Below are 27,053 nucleotides of genomic sequence, written 5' to 3' on the forward strand. Positions count from 1 at the left end.
CTTGTCTCTTTGATTTAGAGGCAACTGAACTTGAGAAGAGACTTTCTGATTTATTTCTGTTGATTTATTCTTTGGAAATGCCCATTTCCACTTAGAGTGGCTTTTAAATGGCTGGTGTGGCTCAAGAGGTTTGCGAAACCTAAAAAAAAAGAAACCCTTGTGTGACTATGAGAAATAGCTATATATTTTTTATCCACAAAATACACAACTTTAAAAATTAAGTGTAAATAGACTTGGAAGAATAAGTTCAGTCAACATTGAGACTTTAAAAATTGGCTTGAAAAGTGTACAACTCAAAAGACAGTGAGGTTTTCCAACTCCCCCAAACACGAGATGTGTTTTCTACCCATGTGCTAAGTTTCAGCAGTAGGCTTACAACTCAGGTCACTTTCATTGCAGTAAAAACACCCCCAGACTGAGTTCATTCCTGGTTTCTGTTTTGCAGTAGAACTGAACACAGAGCTTCTTGGTTTCTTGGCATCTCTTGGTACAGGTGCTCACTTTCCACTTCAGTACACAATCTGTAGACTTTTTATGTTCTTTTCATGTTTGTTTCTCACATGCCACAACTGTGAGGTTCGTGTCATGTACTTTGCTGGGTACTAAATTCTGATAATACTAATAGTCTGAACTCCAGCAAGAAGCACCAATAGAGCCCCATCTGATAGGGGCTTCCTTTCTCTCCTAAAAGAAGTATGGTTTATTGGCCCCAAGTGACTGGGAGTTACAAGTGATCCATCATCCCTCAAGGGAAACGTCTGTGGTAGTAGTGGAAAGTTGCCATTTGGCACAGAAGAGTACGGGAGAGCATCGTGAGTTCCACTTTAAAAAAATTTAATGCAAAGAATAACAGCTATTAGTGATACACATTAATGCCATGTAAAGTAGAGAAATCTAATGATAAATCCAGGACAAAAGAGGATGAGGGCAATTTGAAGAAAAGAAAGATGTTTTGACAATTTTTATAATTTGTTAAGTTATTCCACAAAAATTTGTTCACAAATTTCTCTCCTTGAAGTGGCACAAAACTATAGTGAGTATGATTGTATAGTGAACATGATCTTTAAAAGCAATGCTGTGATTTTCAGTAAACTTGCTACCAACCAGCATTATCAGCAAGTGGGGTAACCTGGGTAATCAAATATCATATGTATCTCATGTAGATGTCTGATTTTTCAAATAAACCTGACTTAAAAAACAAACAGTGAAGTTTACTCTTTCACTGAGGATCAGAACTATGACCCTAGAACCTCCAAATGCCCCTGGGGGCATTTTCATGAACAAAAATTAGCATTACAATGTAGAGACAACAAAAAGGACTGTCATAGGGCATTCTCCTTAACAGAACACTGGATAACAAAATTTTCTCACCAAAGAATCCATGAGATAATAACTACATACTTTTTCCATGGTTTTAATACTTTATTCTGTAGGTAGACCACTACTGTTAGCCAGTGCTACATACCTCTCTTTAGTATTAATTCCACTCACCTAAAAACTATAGCAAACTAATTAAGCCATTCCGAGTTAAGTCTACTGTTTCATGCTTGATGAAAATAATTTTGTTTACCACAATTATGTGGATGTCTGCATGCAATGCATAATTAGCACAGTAACAACGAACATGGGAATATTAGCTCTACCTCCGCCCCCATGTTTGTTGACTTACTGTGCATAATAACTGGTATTGAGACTGTAACAAGATCTGAGAATAAAGCTCTTAGTATCCAAAACATTTTCTAAGTGAGGCATTTGTCTCCGACAGAAACTGTCAGACAGGGCAGTACTCATTTATTTTGTTGGCAAAATCTCATACTTTGTAAAGAAGAAATATGACTAGAGATGGGCATTAAGCATGTTCTCTAACGGATGTGAATTACTTTTAGAAAATGAAATTCGTAACATAAAGAAAGGAACTTCTATTATCCAAATTTATCATGACTTTTCAAAACTGTGAGAAAAGCAGACTATGACTCTGATGCTAAAATATTTGGGGAGAATCTCTGATTTATATTTAGGTGCCAAGAATTCCACTTTCATGCCCCAAAGTTAAGCACTATCCATGTGAGAGACTACTATACAATATACTATTATTTACTACCTTTATCGTAGATTTACTTATAAATAAATCTACTGTAATCTATGTATAGATTTACTTATAACATTATTTACTATATTTATATTTATAATATATCTACTATATAAGCATGTACTGATCCTCACATCTGGCCAGACACTTTATCTTCAAGTTGTAATACAAGTATTGGAGAACAAGAACAGGAAACAATGATTTGCGGGAAAGTGTACCCATTCTTTTAGAATAGAAACAGCAGAGTACTGACACATTATTAACACACCCAATGGAGGAGTCCACAGCACAATCAAGTAAACTATCAAAAGTAATGAGGCTTACTGTAAATGGAAATCAAATATATCAAAACCAATTATTCATAACAGTAGATTTTTAAAATATTCTTCCATTTTCCCATTAACTAAATAATAAACTGAGATCTATTCTTACCAGTATTCCTTTTAGTTCATTCACTGCACTTTCAGAGCCTTTTGAAGATTCTGGCTACAATTGTAAAAAAGAAGAAAAATGACTGAGTAATTCAGTTTTAAGATACCCAACAAAGACTTTTACATGGCAAAGAGTTGGTGGCTTATATTGACTACATTTTTTAAATTAGGTTTATGTCTTACGGTTAGTAAAAAATATTAGACATGCTAATGCTCCCAAGGAGCAGTTAAATAGAAAATTAGGTAAGAGCCAAGCTACCATCTTCTACACATCATTTTGTTACCTACTATCATCTTATGTAGAAAAGATCTGGTAAACATTAAATTTCAAAGATTTAATTCCAAATTATTCAGAACATTTTACAATAAACTCTTCTTCACTCTCATTGCTGGACTTGAGCCAGCAAACGAGGACTAGGAAGGCAGGAGTGCAGAGCAGAAAGCAAGCAACAGGGCAGAGCACCTCTCAGCTCCGTCAGCTCCAGGCCAAGGCCAGCTTACAGAGGACTGGCACGTCTAGTTTCATGAATTTCACAACCGGGATCACAGGAGAATGTTAGCATCACCAGCTACCAGAGTAGTAAAAGACCTCAGAGGGCGTGCAGTCCAAGTACTTCATCTTACTTATGAGGAAAGTTACACTTTGAGGAATTCTGTATTTGAGTCAGGTGTCTTGATTACAAGCCCAGTTCTCATCTGGCTACACCACGAACAAAATAATTTGAAATGAAATTCTGGGTAATACCTGCCTGCCCCATAATACCACAGTCTTTGTGGACCCCTCAATGAAAAGATGGCTGAAAAAAACCCTCTGATCTTCCCTGTACCACTTCCTTTCACAAAGGAGATGAAGAGAAAACCTACAAGACACAGTGAAAGGAATCACTCAGGCCTCTCATTCCTAGAAAAGAGGCAAGGCTAATCTTTCATCAAGAGATGGGAGGTGATTAATGGCAACCTATAATTCTTTCCTCTCAAAAGATAATAAAAGAATAAGATCCTATTCCAATTTTTAAAAACGTACAGTTAGAAAAAGTGAGAGAGAGGTTTGCTGCTCATGTACAAATTAAACTAAGGTGTTCAACTTTCATAGCCTCCGTTTTCTGTGAAATACACATGCCATCAGTGGCAGTCACAAGTGCCAGTCAAAAGCTCTAAGACACTAATTTTAACCACACCAGCACCACCACCAACATCAAGGAATTTAGTAATACGCAGTTAAATTAGTACTCTCAAGGCAGGCTTGACTTCTGTAGGTAAGCTGTTCGGTGACATGTTACGACTTCTGAACAAACACCCTGCCTAAAGGCATACTCAAAAGTGCTGCTATGCCACTCAAGTTGCCCTCTGACTGCACAAGCCTTTTCAAAGCCTGGACTGCATACTCTCATAACTGGTGACATTTCAGGAAAGTACTGATGGTACTGGGGGAAGAAGTCTGCACTGAGGCATGCAGTGACCATTTGTTTTAAAGGTTACTGACCAGGTCATTCACCACTATATCTACACAGTTTTAATGATTAAGAGCAAAAAAACCCAAAACAAAACAGTTGTCCACTGATCCTTGTTCAGCTGTCCTCCAGATTTTGAACTGACATTAAATAATGTGTAACTGTTGAAAGAGTCACGGCAAGAAAGAAAAAGGACAAAGTGATATAACGAAAATGAAAGTACATACAGAACACTTACGATTTAAGAAGTTTTCAACATTTTTCTTTCTAAACTAATTTTGTTTCTTTTACGACACTGCATTTTTCTCTAGTAATAATTTGGTTTTGCTATTCTTTCCAAACTAGTTGTGACATGAAAGCCATAAAAATGTATTATTTTCTAAGGTTCTACTTAGACCCTTCATTTTAAAGTGGTTTCACATTTTACTCTATTTGACCCTAACAACAACCGTGTGAGCCAGAGAGGGTATCTTATGGAGAAGAAGCCCGGGAAGCTGGGTGATAGTGCAAGGACCCGACTCCAACAACAGTGCTCTTCACTCACTCATCAGACACTGGCACTGAAAGAGCTGTGCCCAACTATCTACACGCTCAGCTTCTCGTCCAGTTCTACATTCTGCCCATTTGCTTTCAGAGCTCTAGCACAAGACTGAATTACTCTCCACAGCTGGCTGAAGCTTCCATTTCCCTAGATGTGAATCTTCTCTTGGCGTGGAATGCTCGTTCCCTCTTCCCAACCCCCTTTCCCTGGACAGCCCACACCACGGCCATTCCTGCCTTGTCCAGTTATCTTGTTTGCCTGTGACAAAGTGGCAACTTTAAAAGCCCAGGTGAATTTCTAGTGAATAGTCATGACACTTGGGGACACTGAAGTAGCTGAAGAAGGGCATCCTTGAGAGTAAGAAAGGACCATAAAGTTTGGTTTAAAGGAAGAGGAAAAAGAAAGAGAAGCAATCTGCTGCTACCTTATTAGAGTGAGGAAGGAAAAAACATTTTTCAAGAAAAATGTCAAAAACTCTACTATTGAGTCTATTTAAATGGGACAGATATACAAGGGGAAGGAAAAGCTCTGAACTAGACACTAGGTACTTCCACAGACCCTGGAGCTCACTGTGGTCTAGCTTAGAAGACAGCTGATGATACAGATACACAAGTTTCTCCTTGAAGTGATCGGGAATAGGTCTGTGAAACTAATGGAAACAATCTTATAAACCTCACTATTTTTCAAAAGTTGTCTTAGGTCTGCTACGGTATATGATGTGATCCCCACACTCAGATTCCCCTCCCCCACGCACTAAAACAGAAGCCTCGGGAAGGCAAGGATCTTTGTGCCTTGTTTACTGCTTTACTCCCGGTGCCTAAAACAGTACCTGGCACATAGTAGATACTCAATAAATACTTGTTGAATTACACACAAGCACCAGGAATTGATGAAAATAAAGGGCGTGCTAATTGTTACTTGTTTGGTATAACAGTTCATATCAATGTCCCTCTCAAGGAGACGGCAGCACCCTGCAACCACAGGACTTACTTTCTGTAGTGACCTAGGTTTCCTATGGGTCAGAGTCCTTCTGAAAAGTGCTTATATGAAGCAAAGGCTTTTACGGCACATTAGACTTAACCCAAGATTTGACAGTCAATTCTGATGCAGCTTTCATCAGATTTCAAAATTTTACGTTAAAAAAAAGAAACATCAGGGGAAAAAAGCATTTAGTCATTCCATACCTTTGCCTTGGGTCTAGCTGTCTGATTAACTGGTCTGAGATGAACTCCCTTTTTAATTCTGTCCATCATCTCTTCAACTGCTTGCCTCTTCAGGTCTGTGACTTCTTCAGCTATTCAAAGAACACACACATAAATCACCTTATGTTACAAGAAAACTACTTCCTATTTCTGGTAACTTAGAAAGACTGCACTATGTAATTAACCACAGTCATTTTTCAGACAGAGTCACAAAACACCAATAATTTACTAAGGTTAACAGCTCCCAGGTAGCAATATTTTTTTAATAAAAATCTTTTAATAAGAGATTTGCTTTGAGAAATAAGAGTTATAAAATTTAAGGTCTAATTTGTAGCCTGGAAATCAGTATTGGCTCATCTATGTTAAACAAAGTACATTTTGTTCCGTTTGTCAGCATAATAATAGACCTGAATTTCTCCAGGTCTTTAAAAACCTAATTTTGTACCTAACTCCAAATAACCATTCACTTTTGTCTCAAAGATGTTTTTGTAACTTATAGTACAACCTATGTCAAAGAAATCCAACCAAAGCAGGAATAACTATCAAAAAGCCCATTTGAAAATAGAAGATCAAAGAGATTTTTTTACCTCCTGGAAGAAATCCACAGTCAAAAGATGAGCAGCAAATAGATAAAATCTATTTTTAAATTGCCATCTTTTGTTTAGGAATCATATGGGAAGGAAACATTTAACCAAACCTTTTTCAAGTCTTTTAAAATTGTCAATGTTAAAAGAAAACATACATCCAGAAATGACTGCAGTTAAGTAATTAAATGTGATAAAAAATTTCAACTGTCTATTGTTTAATCTTTACACTCTTTGGCTGCAAAAACAATAAAGCTGTTGAAATATGTATCAACTAGATGAATGCAACTGAGGTGAGCTGAGACCTGTTGGTCAGAAGAGTGAAATCTGTCTCTTGCACAACAGCTTAACCAAAAGCACCAAATCATTCTGGAACATTTATCACCATTAATGCAGCTCTAGATCTTGTGTTTACCTCCAGCTAACTCACTGTATCCAATACATTCAAGTTTAAATATCTCATAAAGACCCTCCAACAGACTCCACGTTGTGGGGCAGGCATATGGTAGGCATTCAGCAAGCATCTACCTACTGACTGACTTGTTAAAGTTCGAGCTTTAAATGGCTATCAATAGTTTTACTATTTGAGCAGAAACAATTAAACCTCAAAAGAATGGCTTCTAAATGGAGGCAATCACAACTATATCCCCCAGCTAATTCACAGTCGTGTCAGGCTTTGTGCTACGGAGGCCGAAATCATGGCTTCTTTTACTGCAATATGGCAGACTTCACTCTAATCCTGGTTAGCTATTCCTCTTATACATGCTGAGGGGAGCAACTTAGAGAATCCAGAGGCTCCATTATCCTCCACTCTGCAACATCACAGTGATGGGATCACTGCTATATTCATCATATAACCTAGGTTTTCTAATACAGTCCTGATTTCAAATAGTGTTGTCATCCTCAGAAGCCACTGAAATGCTGGGAATTCAAATTTCTCAATATCCAAACAGCATTTTTCAGTTCCAGAAGTCAAAAGAGTATCTTTTGTGAGGCAACATGGGAGACATGGCACCAAGGTCAGAACTCATCCACCAATAAACGAAAAGACAACAAAGCTGTGGGTTGATCAACTATGTGCCCTTAAGCAGTATTTTCTAAGGCAACCTCTGCTGATGGCTCAGAAACATGTTCAACAAGGGGACAGACAAGAAAATTACTATGAACAGAGATTCACTCATTCATTCATTCACCGACTCACTTATTCAATATCTGAATACCTATTATGCACTACATGGTACTTTTGCTGACCGTTTTCAAAATCAGAGGAAATAAGACACAGATCTGTCATTCATACCCATACCTGGTATGGGTATGGAATTTATTCCAGGGAATTTAAAAAAATCTTCAAAACCCATTCGATTTTCAGAAAGGCTGCCATTTTGAGTAAGACTTGGGAAGAGCTGCATGGCAACAGGAACATCGCCTACAAACAGATTAGCACTCTGTAAGGAACGACTAAAACTCAATTAAATGCACAAAACAAAAACTAATTAAGGCAGACAGATGGAGAATTATGGTCAACACCATTCAAGTCTGCTGCAGCATCTAACACAACAGGAATTTAAAGTAGTTTCTTATTTTTGCTTGCCAGAATCACAGTGATAATTCAGAGAAGTGCCACTATCTGTATTGTGTACAGATTATAAACCAGGCTCATAAAATTTTCTCAGTCTTTTTCAAACGTAAAGGCTTAATTGGTCTTAAGGAAAAGAAATCACTCTTATCAGATTCCCTACTCAGGCACAACACAAGGGCAATGGCTAGGTTAGCTACACAAGCTTTCTCTCTCACCGACCCTGTTTTTGAACTAGCAAAATGTAATCTATACGAACTTCTGAACTATTAAGCAGTTCTAACAAATCTGCAAGAATCACCTACAGAGAGCTCATGGTATGTTTTGTGATTCTTTTCTGCAATCACGCAGTTGGTAATTGTTTCACAAAAGCATGTAATCAGGGGGACAACAGAAATATGCAGGATACTGGAGATTAAAGAAGAGGGACAAAGGAAGACAAGGGGTCTAATGTTATTGAACTGCCACAGGAAAATAAAATCAAATGTTCTTTGAGTTAGTGCTTCCAGGTCAGTCTTGGATCAGAAAGCTACATGTAATCAATTGAGGCTTAAATTTTAAGACCCACTTGAAAAATAAGTTAGTTCCTCAAAAAAAAAAAAAAAGACCCACAGACAAAACCATCACCTTATTGCTCAATAAAACCTTTTGGTATTACCTAGAGGAAACTAAAATGAATTTTTAAATGTCACAGGTTTACTTTTCTCTTTCAATAACATTTTTTAAAAGGCATTAAAGAAAATCTTATGGCACTGTGATGCACAAAATTTCTAAAGAACATATCATAGTTGAATAAGTTTGGATTTGACCTACAGTCATAAAGTTAAGAAAATTTCCTTAACTACAATGATCACAAGAGCCTGCTGAATGAGGACTTCTGCCCTTCAGGGTGACTGGTACCATGCCTTTTTTTTTTTCTTTTAGGTAACATTCTGAATATTTTCTATGTCATTGGCACTACTCTAAATGCTTTACATGTTGTGAGACTCATAATTCTCAAAACAACTCTATGAAATAGGAACTATTATTCCCATTCTACAGATTAGCAAACTGAGGTAAGAAAATATCAACAAATTAATGACCTAAATATATGATAAACAGCAGGCATACCTCTCAAATCTCAGAACTTGTCCAATAAATGCATTCTTATCAAAATTAGAGTTATTAACTGCAAAGTATGTAATGATTTCTTGTGTTTAGATCTTAAAACTACTTCTAAAATATTTCACAGACCTTCCCTATAATCAAGCTTTTTAAGAGTCATAACCCAACAATAAAAGTTTCTCCATTCATAAGCTCTGAAAAACATACCAACTGTATAGCAAAAGCCATCATACGATGCTAATATAAGAAAACACTGTGATAGCAAGACTGGTTCCCATGTTATAAATGCAAACTCCAAAGTGTCTCAGATGATCCCAATATTGATGCTCTACATTCATTCATCATGTCTTTAATCGCTGTTGATCCACTCAACAACTATTTTTTAGTGTGAATGATTAACAAAACACTATAAACTACCTTGCCAGACAGAGCAAAGTACGGCTATGGTACCTATCATTTAAGGCAGTATGATTTTAGGGCGGCCCCAGTTTAAAAATCTCCTGATCAACTTCTGTGTCTGTAACTACTTAGATTCCCAAAGTAACAATTCAATAGCTCAAGGATGAGGGGGAAAATGCTGCCACATTTCATGAATTGTAAATGAAATATCATTTTCATAAGGAAAACTGCATGGTTTCTAATACTGGGAGTTAATAAGTTCTAGAACACATCTTTTTAAATTTAAGGGTGCTGTTGAGGTTGATAAGCTAATAATGTAATTTACTGAGAAGGGGAATTTATTTTATTCTGACTGCCTTCTTGACCCTCTAAGACTTAACCAGTTTTCCCAAAACAAGACCGAAACAAACAAAATTTTAATCTTAATTACAGTGTCAGGGGAGGCTTAACAGCCAGTAACCCAAGAGCAGGGCTGCCCTGCAAATCACCAAAGGCAGGACTTCGAAATCCTGCAATGCCTTGGCAAAGCAGAATTTGCCTTTTAGCTGCATTACAAGGGGCTGTAGGAGGCAGGGGCAGAAAGTCAGTTCATACAGATGATAAAATCAAACAGCTTTCGTTTGTAATGGTGCTGCAAGGTTCTTGCTAAGAAGAAAAGACCAAGTCTAAACTTTGATTCATTCAATATGCATGAAAGCTGTGGGAGGCTGCAGAGAGAAGTAAACCCTCACAGAGCCTGCAATCTGTTCGGAGGAGAGATGTGGAAATAACCCCAACACCAGAGCAGAGGCTGGGGGGTGGGACATTAAATCCTCACAGTAACAAAATTTGAAGTAAACTGCTATAGCAACACACAGTAATGAGCCATTCATTCTGGATTATTAATACTCATAAATAAAGGAAGAGGAGGAAGAGACTGGGAACACACCAGACAATATGCTGAAACCTGAATGGGAGACATGGAATCAGAACAGTACCTTGCTAGAGGACGGGCAGGAGGGCAATTCTGGAATGAGGAAAGACAGGAGCAAATGCACAGAAGGCTTAGACGTAAGGGGCCAGCCATAAGGTGAAACAGATGTAATGAGAAATGAGGCTAGAGTAAAGGCAGAGAACCACCTCTAAGCAGACAGGGTTTGAGATTCTATTCTGAGGCAGGGAGAAGCACAGAAATGGGATAAGATGTAGGACAACATAATGAGACCTGGCGTCTGAGAACACGGCACTGCAGAGGTATGAAAATGGCTGGGGCGGGGCAAGGAGACCCGGAGGCAGGAAAAGGGGGCCAAGAAGTTTGCACCCATTTGGGCTTGAACCAGGCTAACCTACCATGCTCCATAAGTAAAACAGGTTGAACAAACACTGCTGAGTTTAATTTGGGTTCTATGGTCCTCAGGCATAAAGGCCCAAGATCTGGGGCCAGCATTTCAAGCTTCTGCTCTCAGTGTGGGTCCACATCAAACTGCCCACAGCTCTGTGCACTGACTCTGCACCTACCCACCTGGGGCCTCTGCTCAGTAGCAAACCTCTTCTCTCTCCATCCCCATCTCTTCCTATTATCCTCAGCTTCTCCCTCTCCAAAGAATCACAGGGTCCTGTGAATTTTACCTCCCTAAACAGCTCCTGAATTTATCCATTTCTTTCTCTCTCTACTACTACCACCCGCATCTCAGCCCCATCAACATTCACCTGAATGAGTGCAACAGTCTTCCCTCATCCACTCTCATTCCTGTACAGTCTGTTCTCTGTTCTCTCACTGCAGCCAGTGTAATTTTTTACAAAGGACAAATCTCATCATGTTACACTCCTACTTAAACTTCTACTGCCCTTAGGATAAATATCAAAATCTTGACCACCGCCTCTAGAATATGGCTCCTGTCTACCTAGTAGACTTCCTCTCTTGCACCCCATGTTCTAGTAATATCAACTTTCTTTCAGTTTCCTAATATGCCAAGCTCCTTCCCCACTCTGGACCTTTGAATTGTTGCCCCTCTATGTGATCTATTTTACCATATATACCCTGACCTTCGAAATCCACAACTACTCAGCTTAAATTTCACTTGCTGACATCAGTAGTCCACCTCCATAATCTCTTAGATCAGTACTGATAACCACTCCTCCACAGTACTGATCAAAAAAATGTATTTAAATAATTATATATTGCACTGGTAATTACGTGTTTACTTCCTATCTGCCCCACTCAAATGTGACTTTATGTCTTGCATCTCCAGTACAAAGCACTGGAGAGAACACAGAAAGTGCTTGACAAAGTCTCAGTTCATTGCTATCAACTCTAAAAAGCCTTTCCCCAGGACTTCCCTGGTGGCGCGGTGGTTAAGAGCCCACCTGCCAGTGCAGGGTTCATGGATTCGATCCCTCATCCGGGAAGATCCCATATGCTGAGGAGCAACTAAGCCCATGCGCCACAACTGCTGAGCCTGTGCTCTAGAGCCCAGGAGCCGCAATTACTGAGCCCACGTGCTGCAACTACTGAGCCCACGTGCCACAACTACTGAAGCCTGAGCACCTAGAGCCCGTGCTTCGCAACAGAAGAAGTCATTGCAATGAGAAGCTTGTGTACCACAACGAAGAGTAGCCCCTGCTCACCTCAACTAGAGAAAGCCTGCGCACAGCAACGAAGACCCAACACAGCCAAAAATTCATTAATTAACTAATTTAAAAAAATAAACATAAGGAGTGGTGATTGTATAGCACAGAAAATACAGCCTATATATATATATATATATTTTTAAGACCTTTCCCCAAATCCTCATTTGGAATTACTTCCTCTCTTTCTTTTACACCCCAAAGTACCTCACTCCTTAATGAAAACACATTTCCCAGCATCCCTCGCATTACAGTGATATGTGTGAATGTTTACCCGCTCTAGACAGTAAGCTACGTGAAGACAATGACTGTTCTTTGGTTCATTCTTCTAGCTGTTAAGTTCACATTTCTCCCCAACAATCTGTTCATAGTCAAAGAGCTAACAAGTATGTCTACTGTTGAAAAACTGTACACCACCAACAAAAAGTTAACCAAAGGGGTGGGGTGAGAATTACCTGTTTCTGGTTGAGCTGCCTTTTCTTTCTTAGCACCACTGCCACTGGGGTGGGATCGCTTCCGGATCATGGACATGAGGGATCTTTAGGAGAAAGAAAAAGATCAACAGGATTAGTGGATGCCTTATGATCCAAGAAATAAAATGTATAGATTCTAAGTAATCAGTTAAAATCCAACTCTTCTCTAAGTGCATGAATATATAACTAGAATTTAAGTAGCCTACTTTCCACTTTAATAAACTGTTAAATTTTTAAGAAAGAGAAAGATGTCTCACCCCTTTACTGTGTAAAAACCAAACTAGTTACTGGGAGAAGGGGGCTGCTAACACTATTACTAATTTTATGCAGAGACATCTGCAAAGTAAAATAGATAGAGAAAACCTTTCAATATCCATATTTAAAATTCAGAAACAGCTATCTATGTAATACATTTGAGGGAGAGGGAAGGACAAAAGAATTAGGGGATGTTTTGGTAAATATCTATTTGCGAAATATGGGCATAAAAACATCTGAATCTGCACAACATAGACCAGATACTTCAGGGATAACATATATTCAGATCACTGTCTCTCTGGTCCATGTTTCAAAAATCTGTGTAAAATCCAAATCATGATAAATTTGACATGAAAATTTAAAACCTCCATATATTAAAAGACATCATAAAGAATAAAAAGAAACTCTACAAATCAATGAGAAAAAGCACACACCCAACAGAAATAAAGGACAAAACCAAGAAACCCCATAAAAAAGGATGTCCAAATTTCCAGCACACAAACAAACAGGTTCTTGACTTCTTTAGTTATTAGGAAATCACAAATAAAAGCCACATTGAGGTTTTACTACACACTCATCAAATAGGCAAGAAATTTTAAGTCTGATAATATCAAGTGTTGGTAGGTTTGTGGAGTAACAGGAATTCTCAAACTGAAGATGTATAAATTGATAGCACCACTTTAGAAAACTGTTCAGCATGAAAATAGACATATCCTATGAGCCAGTGATTCAACTTCCATATATATTACAGAAATACAAGCACTTGTGCACCAGGAAGCACGTACAGGAATGTTCATGTAGAATTTCCATAACTTCCCTGAACTGGGAATGACTCAAATGTCTATCAGTATTACAATGGATAAACACATTTTGGGACATTCATAAAGTGGGTTACGTATCAATGAATATGAATGAACTTTGGCTACATAAAATAATATGGATGAATCTTACAAAATAATATAAAGTGAAAAGAAAAAGACACAAAGGAATACACTACAATTCCAATTATATAAAGTCATAAACAGACCGTATATGTATTTACAGTAGTTTAGGGATATGTATATAGGCAAAAAAACCCTTTTCTTTAAGAAAAGGATAAAAGGATAGGACTTGAGGGTACTAGCATTGTTCTATTTCTTGATTTTGATGGTGATTACGTGGATACTCATTTTATATTATTTTAAACTGTACATAAGTTTGTGTACACTTCTACATGTATATTATCACCCCCACCAAAAAAAAAAAAAATGAATCAAGAACTCTGAAATTCTTTCAACTACATTATGAATGTCCTCAGTGTGGTAAACTGGATTTGACAAAATACAGTCCTGAGGAAGACAAACTGGGAAGAGAGGCATAATGCTGCCTGCAGAAAAAGGGGCAACTGGATACACAGTACTATTTGCTCTGAGGACAGAACAACGTGATGTTCCTTAACCACTATCATTTTTAGGTTTTTTTTTCACTTCTTACTTCTGTCTTTGGTTATATTATTAATCCCCTCCCTAACTGCCTTTTCTTAAAATTCTCACACATACTGAACAATCTCCCACAAAGCATAGCATAAAGAAAGTGCTACATCCTACTCTACCCTGTGAAGTTTCCAGGACTTACCAACTGGGAAACAATCGGTCACTGAGCTTTTAACTTCATCTAGTTTGTCTTCTTTGGGCTCATAGTGGCCCAAAATGTAATTAAATTATTTTCACAAAACTTCTAATTTGCACAGAACTTTAAAACAAGTACATTTTAATCCATAAGGTGAGGGAATTAAATGATGCAAACTTTATTTTTTCCATTCTGTCAACTGAAGACAGAATATTCAATGTCTACTTGTTAACATTCCATAGAAGGGTGGGGTTTGGGGAGGGCTCTCACTAATCAGAGGCCTCTCCTCATTCTGTAATGATCCCATCTCTGGTTCTGAGGGGAAGTTTTGAGAATGTGTATTATTGTGCACAAAGATTACAAAGCAAGAAGTTATTTGTACTGCTCAGAACAGTTGTATGTATTTACATAAATGAACTAAGAATATATGCCCAACACTGCAAACCACCTAAGTAGATAAGAGAAAGTGCTTGCTTTAAATGTTCTGAAGTATAAGTTGAAGACTGATACGGTGTCCACAGGAAAATCATCTGTAATATTAAAAAGAACTGTCAAGATGTTGCTTAGACTAAAGAGAAAATATCAATAGATAGTGTGAGTTTCACAGGACAGATGAGAAGACCAGGACAAGACATCTGGGACCAATCATCCAAACCTCTGGCTAAAACTGCCCCAGGTGGAAAATATTCACCTTGAAATTCTTCAAGTGTTCTTCACACCCACTGTGAGGGTTAATTTATGAGTCAACTTGACTGGGTCATTGGGTACTCAGATAAATGGTCCAACATTATTCTAGGTATTTCTTTGAGGGTTCTGGATGAGATTAACATTTAAACTGGTAGCCTGAGTGACTGTCCTCCCTAATGTGGGATGGGCCTCCCTCAATCAGTTGAAGGCCTGAATACAACAAAAGGTGACCCTCCCCCAAGTAAAAGAAAATTCCTCCTGCCTGACTGCCTTGAAACTAGGACATCTGCTCTGTCCTGCTTTTGACTCAAACTGAAACACTGCCTCTTCCTGGCCTGTTGACCTTCAGACTGAAACAATGCCACAGGCTCTCCTTGGTCTCCAGCTTGCTGACTCACCCTGAAGTTCCTGGGACTTGTCAGCCTCCATAGTCATGTGAACCAATTCTTGAGAATACATTCTCTTTTTATGTATATGATGTGTATGTACACATGTACACGCACGCGCGCACACCCCCCCCCACACACACACACACCCCCACACACCTATTGGTTCTGTTTCTCTGGAGAACCCTGACTAACACACTAATATACCCTACCCTTTCCCCATGAGCCACACCTGGCCAGGACCTGTCCTTTCACTCCATTACTACAAAATGACCAAGATATGCCTTTTTCCTCTCTTAACTCTCTCCCATCTGTCCTCTAAGTCAAATGAGCAGGAAGAGGAGGGGAAAGCAATAAAGCCACTTAAAGAAGCCACAGGCTCTAGTCTTTTTCTTCCACTTCCACTTCCATCCATGATCTACTTCAGGGTAAAACAAACAGCTCAGGAACAAAGTTGGAAAACCTTGATTAGTGGATTCAAAGTCCATTGAAACTCAATACAAATGCAAATATACTTTTTTGACAAGAAAGTACTCCTTATCAAAAAATAAAAATCTCTTTCTACTGAGAAATTATATTTTATACTACTTAAATTCATCTTAAAATAAAAATCATTCATGTTATTCAATGAAAATTTTCTTTAATGGGCCTTATAAGAGTTCATGCTTTAGATATACATAGTCTGAGTCCTACTTTCATTTCTCAGTGTGACTGTAGGATGCTTTTTGAGAAAATATTCTATTTGTTATACTTTACTTTTAATTCTAAGGGCTCTCAAGGTTTCAGAGACTAAAAATTAAAGGCCAACAGCAAGATTATAATCATTTTTTAATAGTTATCCCTCCTCACAGACAGAAGTGACCTTTCTTATCAAGCTCAAAATTCTAGACCTTAGAAAAAAATCAAAGTGATGAATTTCCTATTATAAATGTCAAATTCAGAATACCTCTTACAGATTTAGCTACTCAGGACAGAAAGAATTTAAAATACCTGAAATTCTTTCAATTGACTCTTGGATCGATCACGTGTAAAAATTATTTTGCCTTAACTACTTCAGTGGCTTAAAGTAGATCTGTTAGGTTTCTGTTAGTTCAGTACTTTTATTTTTTAAATAACTGAACAAAGCATAGCTTTTCAAATTCAAGTTAGTGAGAGAAAAACATGAAAACGTTCTGGAGAAGCTCAAAATTCCTTGATCTTCCAGTTAAAGGAAATCCTAATGATATGGACTGAAGTTTTAAAACTGAAGTATCAAAAAAATTTTTTTAGATGTCTAGCTCCTTGGTTTGGAACATCCACATGAAATCTAAACACCTACAACAGAAGAACACTGTAGGCCACAAGATGTCTTTATATGTTACAAGAAAGGAATGATATACTGGCCTTCAGAAAATTCTCTGAAACACCTGCTGATATCTTTCATACTTTTTACCACCACGCCCCTCAAAATGATGCATCTAAGCCCGTATTGCTTAAAAAGGGTACCAATAGCATAAACTTCAGTTTCTCTGACAAGGACTAACATTTGATGCAAAGCAGTCTTCCTGGACGTGCTTACCGGATAGGATTTGGAGGGGGAGGAGGAAGCGGTGGTGGAGGAGGAGGTGGGGGAGGTACCGAATTCTCAGACTGGTTCACCCGTTTCTGGAGTTCATCGACTGCACAGAGAGCAAGCATTCAGAAAAGAGCTGAAATAAGCAACTTAACACCTTATATACATGTAAAGGAAAAAACAACCACTCTCAAAATCAAGTTCTTTTATTAAAGCAAAGTTAGAAATTTCAGTATGAAACTGCAGAACCCTTTAAACTTTTTATCATCAGTAAGAGAGGCCTTATATATGTTACAAAAAATTTACCATCTTTTTGCTATATATACAAACTATGCAAAAGAAAAAATAAATCAAGACAATGGCTGGATGGGTGGGAAGTAAGGATTGAGAGTAGGCTGAAGAAATATTTGTTAACAATAGAATTTACTACTCAAACACTAAGAAATTGTTAATACTTGACTTTTAAAGTATACAGACCAAGAATTAATTTTAAAGATGACATTTAGTAATGAATTTTAATAGCATACTTTCCTCCTCCACTTAATCTCCTTCAAAAACTGCAAATCCTAGAGTTCTTGATTTTAACCAGACTCAGACTCTCAAGTGTTTAACTCAGAAACTTTTTGCTCTTTGGAAGAGCATTCTGGAAATATAATTTATTCATTCAAGCCATTAATGAAACAAGTTCTTACTAAGCTCCAACAATGTGAAAGAGCCTATGCTCAGTGCTGCTCATGACACAGTTCCTGACTTCAAGAAACTCAATTTGAATTTATATCACAGATGTGAATGCCTCTAATCGGGCTCTAATGGGCTACAGGTACTGCACTCAGGAATAGCTCTCCCTCTGCGCAGTCACTCTACTTTCCATGACTGACTACCCTAATGATTTGTGCATTTGTTTTTACCGTCAACACTTAAATAAGCAGTGGGGGCCAGGCTCCCTGACACCAAGAATCCTCTAGTTATTTCATATGCATGTGTCTGTTTCTCTAAAGGGAGTTTGAGATCCTCATGGACAAAAGGCATGGTTTCTTTTCTTCTACATTTTTTATAGCACCCTAGGATACTGGGTATGGCTGGGTACACACACAGCAGACAATAACTAAAAAGAATGGACTACTTCTTAATTTTAGATCAATTTCAAAAAATAAATTGTAATTCACTTTCATTGTGGATTAGAAAGCATTGAATATTTTTTAAAGGAAAAAGCCTACTTGATTTTTCTGTACAGATTTCAAAATTCTAGTATAAAATTAACCAAAAATATCTGAAGTGAATATTGAAGCTGTTATAAAGGGAACAACCTGCCCCCTTAAATTACCTACTTTCCAACAGAAACTTATTACTTATCCCTGTGTAGTAATCCAACTCACACATTCTTGTTAAGCCTTCTAGAACTGAATGAATAAATCGTTTAAGTAACTCCTGGTGTTTTAAAAGTTTTTCCATTTAATATATATATTGTTGCCCATTTTATCGTTAGGTGTGATACTGAAAGTATTATTTCATGTGCATAATTAGACATTGAAAATGTAGGTAGTATAAACCTAAAAAGTTTAATTCTTTTTAAAAATGCACCCTAAAATGAATAAAATAAGTATTTAACGAACACTCATCTCTGAAGCCCTGAGAAATGCTGAAGTTTTGGTCTCCCCACATTAATGATATCTCCGTCTCTTAATTCTGTATGTGATGCTCATAAAGGCTGTGAGTCCAAAACAGAAGTCTAAATATTTGTGAATCACATGATTACAGCGACCGTTCTAATGAATTACAATAGTCAGAAATGAAGAAATTTAAAACAAATCTTGGTATTTTTCTATAGCATTTAGTAAATGTACTGGTCATGAGAGATTCACATAGTAATAATAAGACATAATAGGCTACTCAGTGCTTTTACCGGAATGCTTTAAATTTCTAGCTTTCTCCTCAGAATTCTGATATTTCAATTCCAATTCTTTTTTATCTTCTTCTAGAAGCTCCAGTTGCTGTTTGAGGTTGTGCATCTCTTTGCGGAGAGTTTCATTTTGTAGCTGCTCTTCTAATTTTTTGACCTATAAGTTATAAACAGACTTTTATGTGGTGACAGTTTTTCCTCTGTCAAGGAAAATAAGGGGAAAAATAAATGTTTCCCTTTTACTTTGCACTTCATAGCAAAGAGATTACAATTCATCTTAAAAACCACACAAATCCTAGGATACAGATAATACTTAAGATCACTATCAGCAATGTAATTCAATATAAATTTATTGAAGACTTATGTCCCAGATAATTTAATTTTTAAAGGTGACTAGAAAAAGTAAAATATTCATTTAATTTAAGTAACAAATTCATTTAAAACAGATTAACGCCTTTGTGCCCATTTTCAAAAGAAAAACTCAGGTAATATTAAAAGTTTGGTGGGACAACTTGGTAACAAATATAAAAAACCTTAAAAAAATATAAGGAAGAAAAGACCCTTGATTCAGTAATACTACTTTTAGAATTTGTGAAATAGTAAGACAAGTGTTCAAATACATTAACTAGAATGTTCTTTATAACAGGGAAAACTTGGAAATAACCTAAATGTCCACCAATATTACTGATTTAATAAATTATAGTTATGTTCGTTAAATGAAATACTATGCAACCATTTAAAAATCACATAACCTCACTATACACTGACATGGAAATATATATTACCAAATGAAAAAAATCAGGTTATAGAACCATATGCTTGGCATGATTCCGTTTAACCTATATTCATAAAACTACAATTTACATAAACTTTGGATATGCACCAAAATATGGGATTTTTAACTAATCTTAATTTTCTGCTTTAGCTTTTTCTGTATTTTAAAATTTTGTTTTATTTTAATCATAAAAACAACACAGCTGTGTTTTAAAGATTGCTGAATCTGCAAGGGAACTTATAGACAGGTAAGAAATATTTTCAACCACATACCTGAAAGATTATCCAGAATAATTGTATAGTATAGTATAATACATTTAGAAGTACTGACTGCTGTAAGTTCATTTGTAACTTTTACCTAATCTTCAGTACCTTTCCCACTACCCCAACAGGGAACATACACAACAATTTAGTCCCATCCTCAATACCATTTACTGGGTTCTTGCACGCATTATTTACTAAATGAGTTAACTACAGTAGTAGAACTTTTCAGAACCAAAATTTCTAACATAAGCTAAATAAAAATAAACCTTCTTTCATTCCCTTCATTTGAAAAGGTAATTCCTGGGCTTCCCTGGTGGCGCAGTGGTTGAGAGTCCGCCTGCCGATGCAGGGGACGTGGGTTCGTGCCCCGGTCCGGGAAGATCCCACATGCCGCAGAGGGGCTGGGCCTGTGAGCCATGGCCGCTGAGCCTGTGCATCTGGAGGCTGTGCTCCGCAACGGGAGAGGCCACAACAGTGAGAGGCCCACGTACCGCAAAAAAAAAAAAAGGTAATTCCTGCATATGGGGACAAAAAAAATTATTTCCCTTCCATCCTACTCCCCAGGCCTCTTTCCCAGGGGCAAGCACAGTTACCACGTATTCATCTAGAGGTTCTCTACCTATACGCCAACATTTCTTATGGAAGAAAAAAAAATTAACTCTACCTCACAACCAACTTGGTTAAAAACTCCAGGAACTTCCAAGGATTAAATGTCAATATTGTTGCTGAAAGAGACTTCGACAGGTGGTAACAAATGGCAGCTAACAGCCTTTCCTTCACAAACTAGGTACACTGTAAGTAGTATAAACACTGATGTAATTTTTCTCAAGTGGTTTCTTTAATTTGAAAGGCTTTGTTCCACCTCTTCGCCTCTCCTCCTCTCTGCCTCTCTTTCTCACCCACCACGGTGACTATCCTTTCTGCCTAACACATACAGGTAGGCTGTGTCAGCTGGAATAGCTCTACTCATACAAATTGAAATAACCACTTAAGTCTTTAAACATAGATCTGTGCAAGTTTACAAAATCACAAATTTTCCCTAAGCAAATAATTACTACTAACATGGACTTTTCCTCCCTCTTTGAATAAAATCTATGCCCTCCAACAAGCTCTTTGAGACCACTACACAATACACTCTCCTAGTGTATGCAGTCTCCCAAAACACAATCAACTCAACTTGGAAATGCAGATTTCCAAACTGCATTATCCAAGCTCTTTTTGAGTTGTATCTCTTTCTCTCGCTTCTTCTGACCCTTTGGACAGTTTAAAGATCATTATAAAGCCTACAGCAGTGCATAAATTTTAGTTGGATACTATAAATTAAATTCATTTGGTAGTTATTTTTTCTAAAAGGTGAAAAGACTGGAAAGACTTAGTCACTTAGGCAAAACATGGAACTATGAGCTACTGGACTGACTCTTCTCAATTTAAGTATGTGGGTGTATTAAAACTCCAGGAGAAAATCTGGTACCTTTTGTTGATGCTCAATTCTCTCTTCTTCAAGGAGCTGTATAAGTTTTGCATTTTCATCTAAAGCTTTCAAAAGCTGCTGGTCAGGAGCAGAGTTCTGTAGCAGAAGGTGGCTTTGTCTCTTTAGCTTGTTTTGTTCAATAAACATCTGCAAAAGTTAATTATAAAAATGTATATACCAATCATTTTCACACATCTCCTCAACTGAAACTGGAACAAAAGGAAAAGTATGTGGAGTTTTTATTAAAAAGTTAAAGGCAATTTCTGAATTATAGTATAATGATTTTAGAAGTAATGATTGCTATGATTTCATTCATAACTTTTATATAATCTTTAGAACCTTTACCCTTGCCTCAGCACAGTATATATACAATAGTTTAGTCCTACACTGCAGTTTTTAATAATTTATTATTGCTTTAAAGTACATTAATACTAACAGTAGCAGCTAATATTTATCAAGAACTTAAGCCAAGTATTCTACTAAATATTTTATACACATTATTTTAATCCTTACATCAATCCTATGAATCGAACGTATCTGCAATGAAAAGCTAAAATGTACTAAACACTATGGGATAGATACAGTGGCAATCATTTTACATACATTTTATCATCTAATCCTTAGAACACCACTGTCAAGTAGACACTATTATTACCCCACTTTTACTAATAAGGTAACTGAGGCCCCGAGGGGTTAAGCAGCTTTCTCAAAGACACAAGTGAGTAGCAAAATCAGGATTTAAACCCAGATCTGTCTGATTTATAAGCCCACGCTCTCAACCATCTGGCTAATCTCCATCCTCTGCTATCTACTAGACCTAAGATTCTGTCTTAAATTAGTCTTTCCCCAGTGACGAAAGTAGTTAACAGTAAGAGGGTAAAGAGGAGAAGGAAAAAGGTATATTAATATTTACTGAGCATTTTATAAAACAATTTACATATATTATTAACTTAATCTTGACAACTTTACATGATTGAAGGCAAAATTATTTTCTATTCACCCATTATTTCTTTTCCTTAATACCCTACACAAGTCAGCCAATGGGTGATTCCAAGCATGAAATGTTTTTCAAATTCTGATATCAGGCTTCTCTTACAGTAGAGCAACAACATTTTCAAGTGAAATTTACATTCTTCCTCCATCTAACACCTCATTTCTCTGTAAGAACAGGTATAGATAGAGCATGAATGAATGTGTGCGCGCGCACAAGTGCCAGGCTGGAGAAAAGTGAGACGGGAGGTGTCCACACGCTAGGGAAGAGTAATCAGTATTACATCATAGTATCTTAAACTTGAGATCAGTGGTTTAATTGAAATGACTTATTTCAGGTTACTATTATTTAAAAAAATTATTTTTAATACATTTTTCCCTCTTAAAACTTAACTGGTTGGGGTCCCTTGCTGGTATCTTAGAAAATATCTCAGAGTCAACATGAAAGGCCAGCAAAAAGCAGCTGACGTAAGTGACATTCTCTGGCTTCCCAACAAGTGAGGCCTTTTGCCAAGAGAGCTCAGAGGCCAGGAGCAAACAGAGAGGAAGCGGTCAGCAAGGTTGACCAGGACAGAGGTGGGAGCTCAGCACTAAGACAATGCAGGGCACAGGTGACCATCAATGCCAAGGGTGCTTTATTACTCTCCCTGCACTGCTTCTCTGTACTCTGGTTCTCTCTTGGGAAAAGGGACAGATCTCCTTTTCTGTGTAAGACTAGGAAAACTTGCTTAACTTTACATGATTATAAATTATCTTAACTCTATTATTCTGGAGAGAAAAGAATAAAGATATGTCTTAGGGATGCTAACAACATGAATTTCTTTTGCAAAACCCTGTAACAATCCCTAAATTACAATATAAGATGAAAAGAACATACAGAAAAGAAATTCCTTTCAATAATAATGGTAACTTGAAAAATATTAGTCATTAGACTACCTTTTATAGACTTTAAGATACTAAAATAAAACACTAAATAATGCTTTTTCTAAGATGTATTTAAAGAAAATTCAGTTACCAAACATTAATGAATTTGGTTTTTAGCTACGGTAAGAACTTGTTGGTTAGAGTTATTAAGTTGGTCCCTTACCAGACAAATAACATCATTGGTATCAGAATTTCAGAGAAATTCTCCTAAATCTTTTCAAAGAATGAGAAGAAAATGCTGTGTTATTAATATATAATTCATTTTTTCCAAAATGACATTAAAATATCATCATCTGAGTTGTCTGAAAACAACACGAATTACATAATAGTTTCACAGTATATTGGGACTACATGTTGAAAAAGGTATCCACACCATTAAACAGAGAAAAGAAAAACTACACTAAATAGAAAAAATTATATACTCAAAAAGTACAGGGAAGTCATCAAAAATTGAAATTATGTTGAGGAAATACAAAAACTTAACATAGCTAGGAAGACAACTCGTTGTTTCTTCCTTGTGGAGGGATCATGTTTTTGATTTCAGGGTTTATTTTTTATTTTTTTATTCATTTATTTATGGCTGCGTTGGGTCTTGGTTGCTGCCCGCGGGCTTTCTCCAGCTGTGGCAAGTGGGGGCTACTCTTCGTTGTGGTGCGCAGGCTTCTCATTGCGGAGGCTTCTTGTTGCAGAACACGGGCTCTAGGCGTGGAGGCTTTGTTAGTTGTGGCACGTGGGCTCAGTAGTTGTGACACGTGGGCTCAGTAGTTGTGGCACACGGGCTTAGTTGCTCCGCAGCATGTGGGATCTTCCCAGACCAGGGCTCAAACCTCTGTCCCCTGCATTGGCAGGCAGATTCTTAACCACTGCACCACCAGGGAAGTACTGGTTTTGGTTTTTAATTGGACAAGTGTGAACAGAAGTAAGGAAGAAATGTTCAATTTTTAATTTACACATTTGAGAATTGTTTGTATGTTTACAAGGTATATATCTTCCTTTTGTAACTAAAAAGGTAAACTAAATTAACTTCAAAAATTGATTTCTGAGCAGAAGCAAGAAGAACTGCAATCCTGCAGCCTGTGAAACAAAAACCACATTCACAGAAACACAGACAAGATGAAAAGGCAGAGGGCTATGTACCAGATGAAGGAACAAGATAAAACCCCTGAAAAACAACTAAATGAAGTAGAGATAGGCAACCTTCCAGAAAAAGAATTCAGAATAATGATAGTGAAGATGATCCAGGACCTCGGAAAAAGAATGGAGGCAAGATCGAGAAGATACCAGAAATGTTTAATGAAGACCTAGAATTAAAGAACAAACAAACAGAGATAAGCAATACAATAACTGAAATGAAAACTACACTAGAAGGAATCAACAGCAGAATAACTGAGGCAGAAGAACGGATAAGTGACCTGGAAGACAGAATGGTGGAATTCACTGCTGCAGAACAGAATAAAGAAAAAAGAATGAAGAAATGAAGACAGCCTAAGAGACTGCCGGGACAACATTAAACGCCATTCGCATTATAGGGGTCCCAGAAGGAGAAGAGAGAGAGAGAAAGGACCAGAGAAAATATTTGAAGAGATTATAGTTGAAAACTTCCCTAACCTGGGAAAGGAAATAGCCACTCAAGTCCAGGAAGCTCAGCGAGTCCCATACAGGATAAACCCAAGGAGACACACGCCAAGACACATAGTAATCAAATTAGCAAAAATTAAAGACAAAGAAAAATTATTGAAAGCAGCAAGGGAAAAATGACAAATAACATACAAGGGAACTCCCATAAGGTTAACAGCTGATTTCTCAGCAGAAACTCTACAAGCCAGAAGGGACTGGCATGATATACTTAAAGTGATGAAAGGGAAGAAACTACAACCAAGATTACTCTACCTGGCAAGCATCTCATTCAGATTCAATGGAGAAATCAAAAGCTTTACAGACAAGCAAACGCTAAGAGAATTCAGCACCACCAAACCAGCTCTACAACAAATGCTAAAGGAACTTCTCTAAGTGGGAAACACAAGAGAAGAAAAGGACCTACAAAAACAAACCCAAACCAATTAAGAAAATGGTGATAGGAACATACATATAAATAATTACCTTAAACGTGAATGGATTAAATTTTCCAACCAAAAGACACAGGTTTGCTGAATGTATACAAAAACAAGACCCATCTATATGCTGTCTACAAGAGACCCACTTCAGACCTAGGGACACATACAGACTGAAAGTGAGGGAATGGAAAAAGATATTCCATGCAAATAGAAATCAAAAGAAAGCTGGAGTAGCAATACTCATATCAGATAAAATAGACTTTAAAATAAAGAATGTTACAAGAGACAAGGAAGGACACTACATAATGATCAAGGGATCAATCCAAGAAGAAGATATAACAATTATAAATATAGATGCACCCAACATAGGAGCACCTCAATACATAAGGCAACTGCTAACAGCTATAAAAGAGGAAATCGACAGTTAACACAATAGTGGGGGACTTTTAACACCTCACTTACATCATTGGACAGATCATCCAAAATGAAAATAAATAAGGAAACAGAAGCTTTAAATGACACAACAGACCAAATAGATTTCATTGATATTTATAGGACAGTCCATCCAAAAACAACAGATTACACTCTCTTCTCAAGTGCACATAGAACATTCTCCAGGATAGATCACATCTTGGGTCACAAATCAAGCCTCAGTAAATTTAAGAAAACTGAAATCATATCAAGCATATTTTCTGACCACAACGCTATGAGATTAGAAATATGAATTACAGGGAAAAAAACGTAAAAAACACAAACACATAGAGGCTAAACAATACGTTACTAAATAACCAAGAGATCACTGAAGAAATCAAAGAGGAAATCAAAAAGTACCTAGACACAAATGACAATGAAAACACGACGATCCAAAACCTATGGGATGCAGCAAAAGCAGTTCTAAGAGGGAAGTTTATAGCTATACAAGCCTACCTCAAGAAACAACAAAAATCTCAAATGAACAATCTAACCTTACACCTAAAGGAACTAGAGAAAGAAGAACAAACAAAACCCAAAGTTAGCAGAAGGAAAGAAATCATAAAGATCAGAGCAGAAATAAATGAAATAGAAACAAAGAAAACAATAGCAAAGATCAATAAAACTAAAAGCTGGTTCTTTGAAAAGATAAACAAAATTGATAACCCATTAGCCAGACTCATCAAGAAAAAGAGGGAAGAGGACTCAAATCAATAAAATTAGAAATGAAAAAGGAGAAGTTACAACAGACACCGCAGATGTGCAAAGCATCCTAAGAGACTACTACAAGCAACTCTATGCCAATAAAATGGACAACCTGGAAGAAATGGACGAATTCTTAGAAAGGTATAACCTTCCAAGACTGAACCAGGAAGAAACAGAAAATATGAACAGACCAATCACAAGTAATGAAATTGAAACTGTGATTAAAAATCTTGCAACAAACAAAAGTCCAGGACCAGATGGCTTCACAGATGAATTCTATCAAACATTTAGAGAAGAGCTAACACCCACCCTTCTCAAACTCTTACAAAAAATTGCAGAGAGGGCTTCCCTGGTGGCGCAGTGGTTGAGAGTCCGCCTGCCGATGCAGGGGATACGGGTTTGTGCACAGGTCCGGGAAGATCCCACGTGCTGTGGAGCGGCTGGGCCTGTGAGCCATGGCCGCTGAGCCGGCGCGTCCAGAGCCTGTGCTCCGCAATGGGAGAGGCCACGACAGTGAGAGGCCCACGTACCGCAAAAAAAAAAAAAAAAAAAAAA

At 37.3% G+C, this 27,053-nt stretch overlaps 1 protein-coding gene across 1 annotated transcript in view; it reads right to left on the minus strand.

The window, feature by feature from the left end:
- Nucleotides 1-27,053, minus strand: part of SHTN1 (shootin 1) — a 101,459-nt gene that overhangs the window by 23,602 nt on the left and 50,804 nt on the right. Inside the window, exons 9-14 of the mRNA XM_082674153.1 lie at nucleotides 21,355-21,501; nucleotides 18,849-19,002; nucleotides 16,952-17,051; nucleotides 12,440-12,522; nucleotides 5,697-5,806; nucleotides 2,522-2,575 (exon numbers count right to left, since the gene is read on the minus strand). Of these exons, the coding sequence (XP_082530279.1) occupies nucleotides 2,522-2,575; nucleotides 5,697-5,806; nucleotides 12,440-12,522; nucleotides 16,952-17,051; nucleotides 18,849-19,002; nucleotides 21,355-21,501 (648 nt within the window). The remainder of the gene's footprint in view (nucleotides 1-2,521; nucleotides 2,576-5,696; nucleotides 5,807-12,439; nucleotides 12,523-16,951; nucleotides 17,052-18,848; nucleotides 19,003-21,354; nucleotides 21,502-27,053) is intronic.

This window comes from Grampus griseus (genome assembly GCF_964374135.1).
Source record: "Grampus griseus genome assembly, chromosome: 16".
Lineage (NCBI taxonomy): Eukaryota > Metazoa > Chordata > Mammalia > Artiodactyla > Delphinidae > Grampus > Grampus griseus.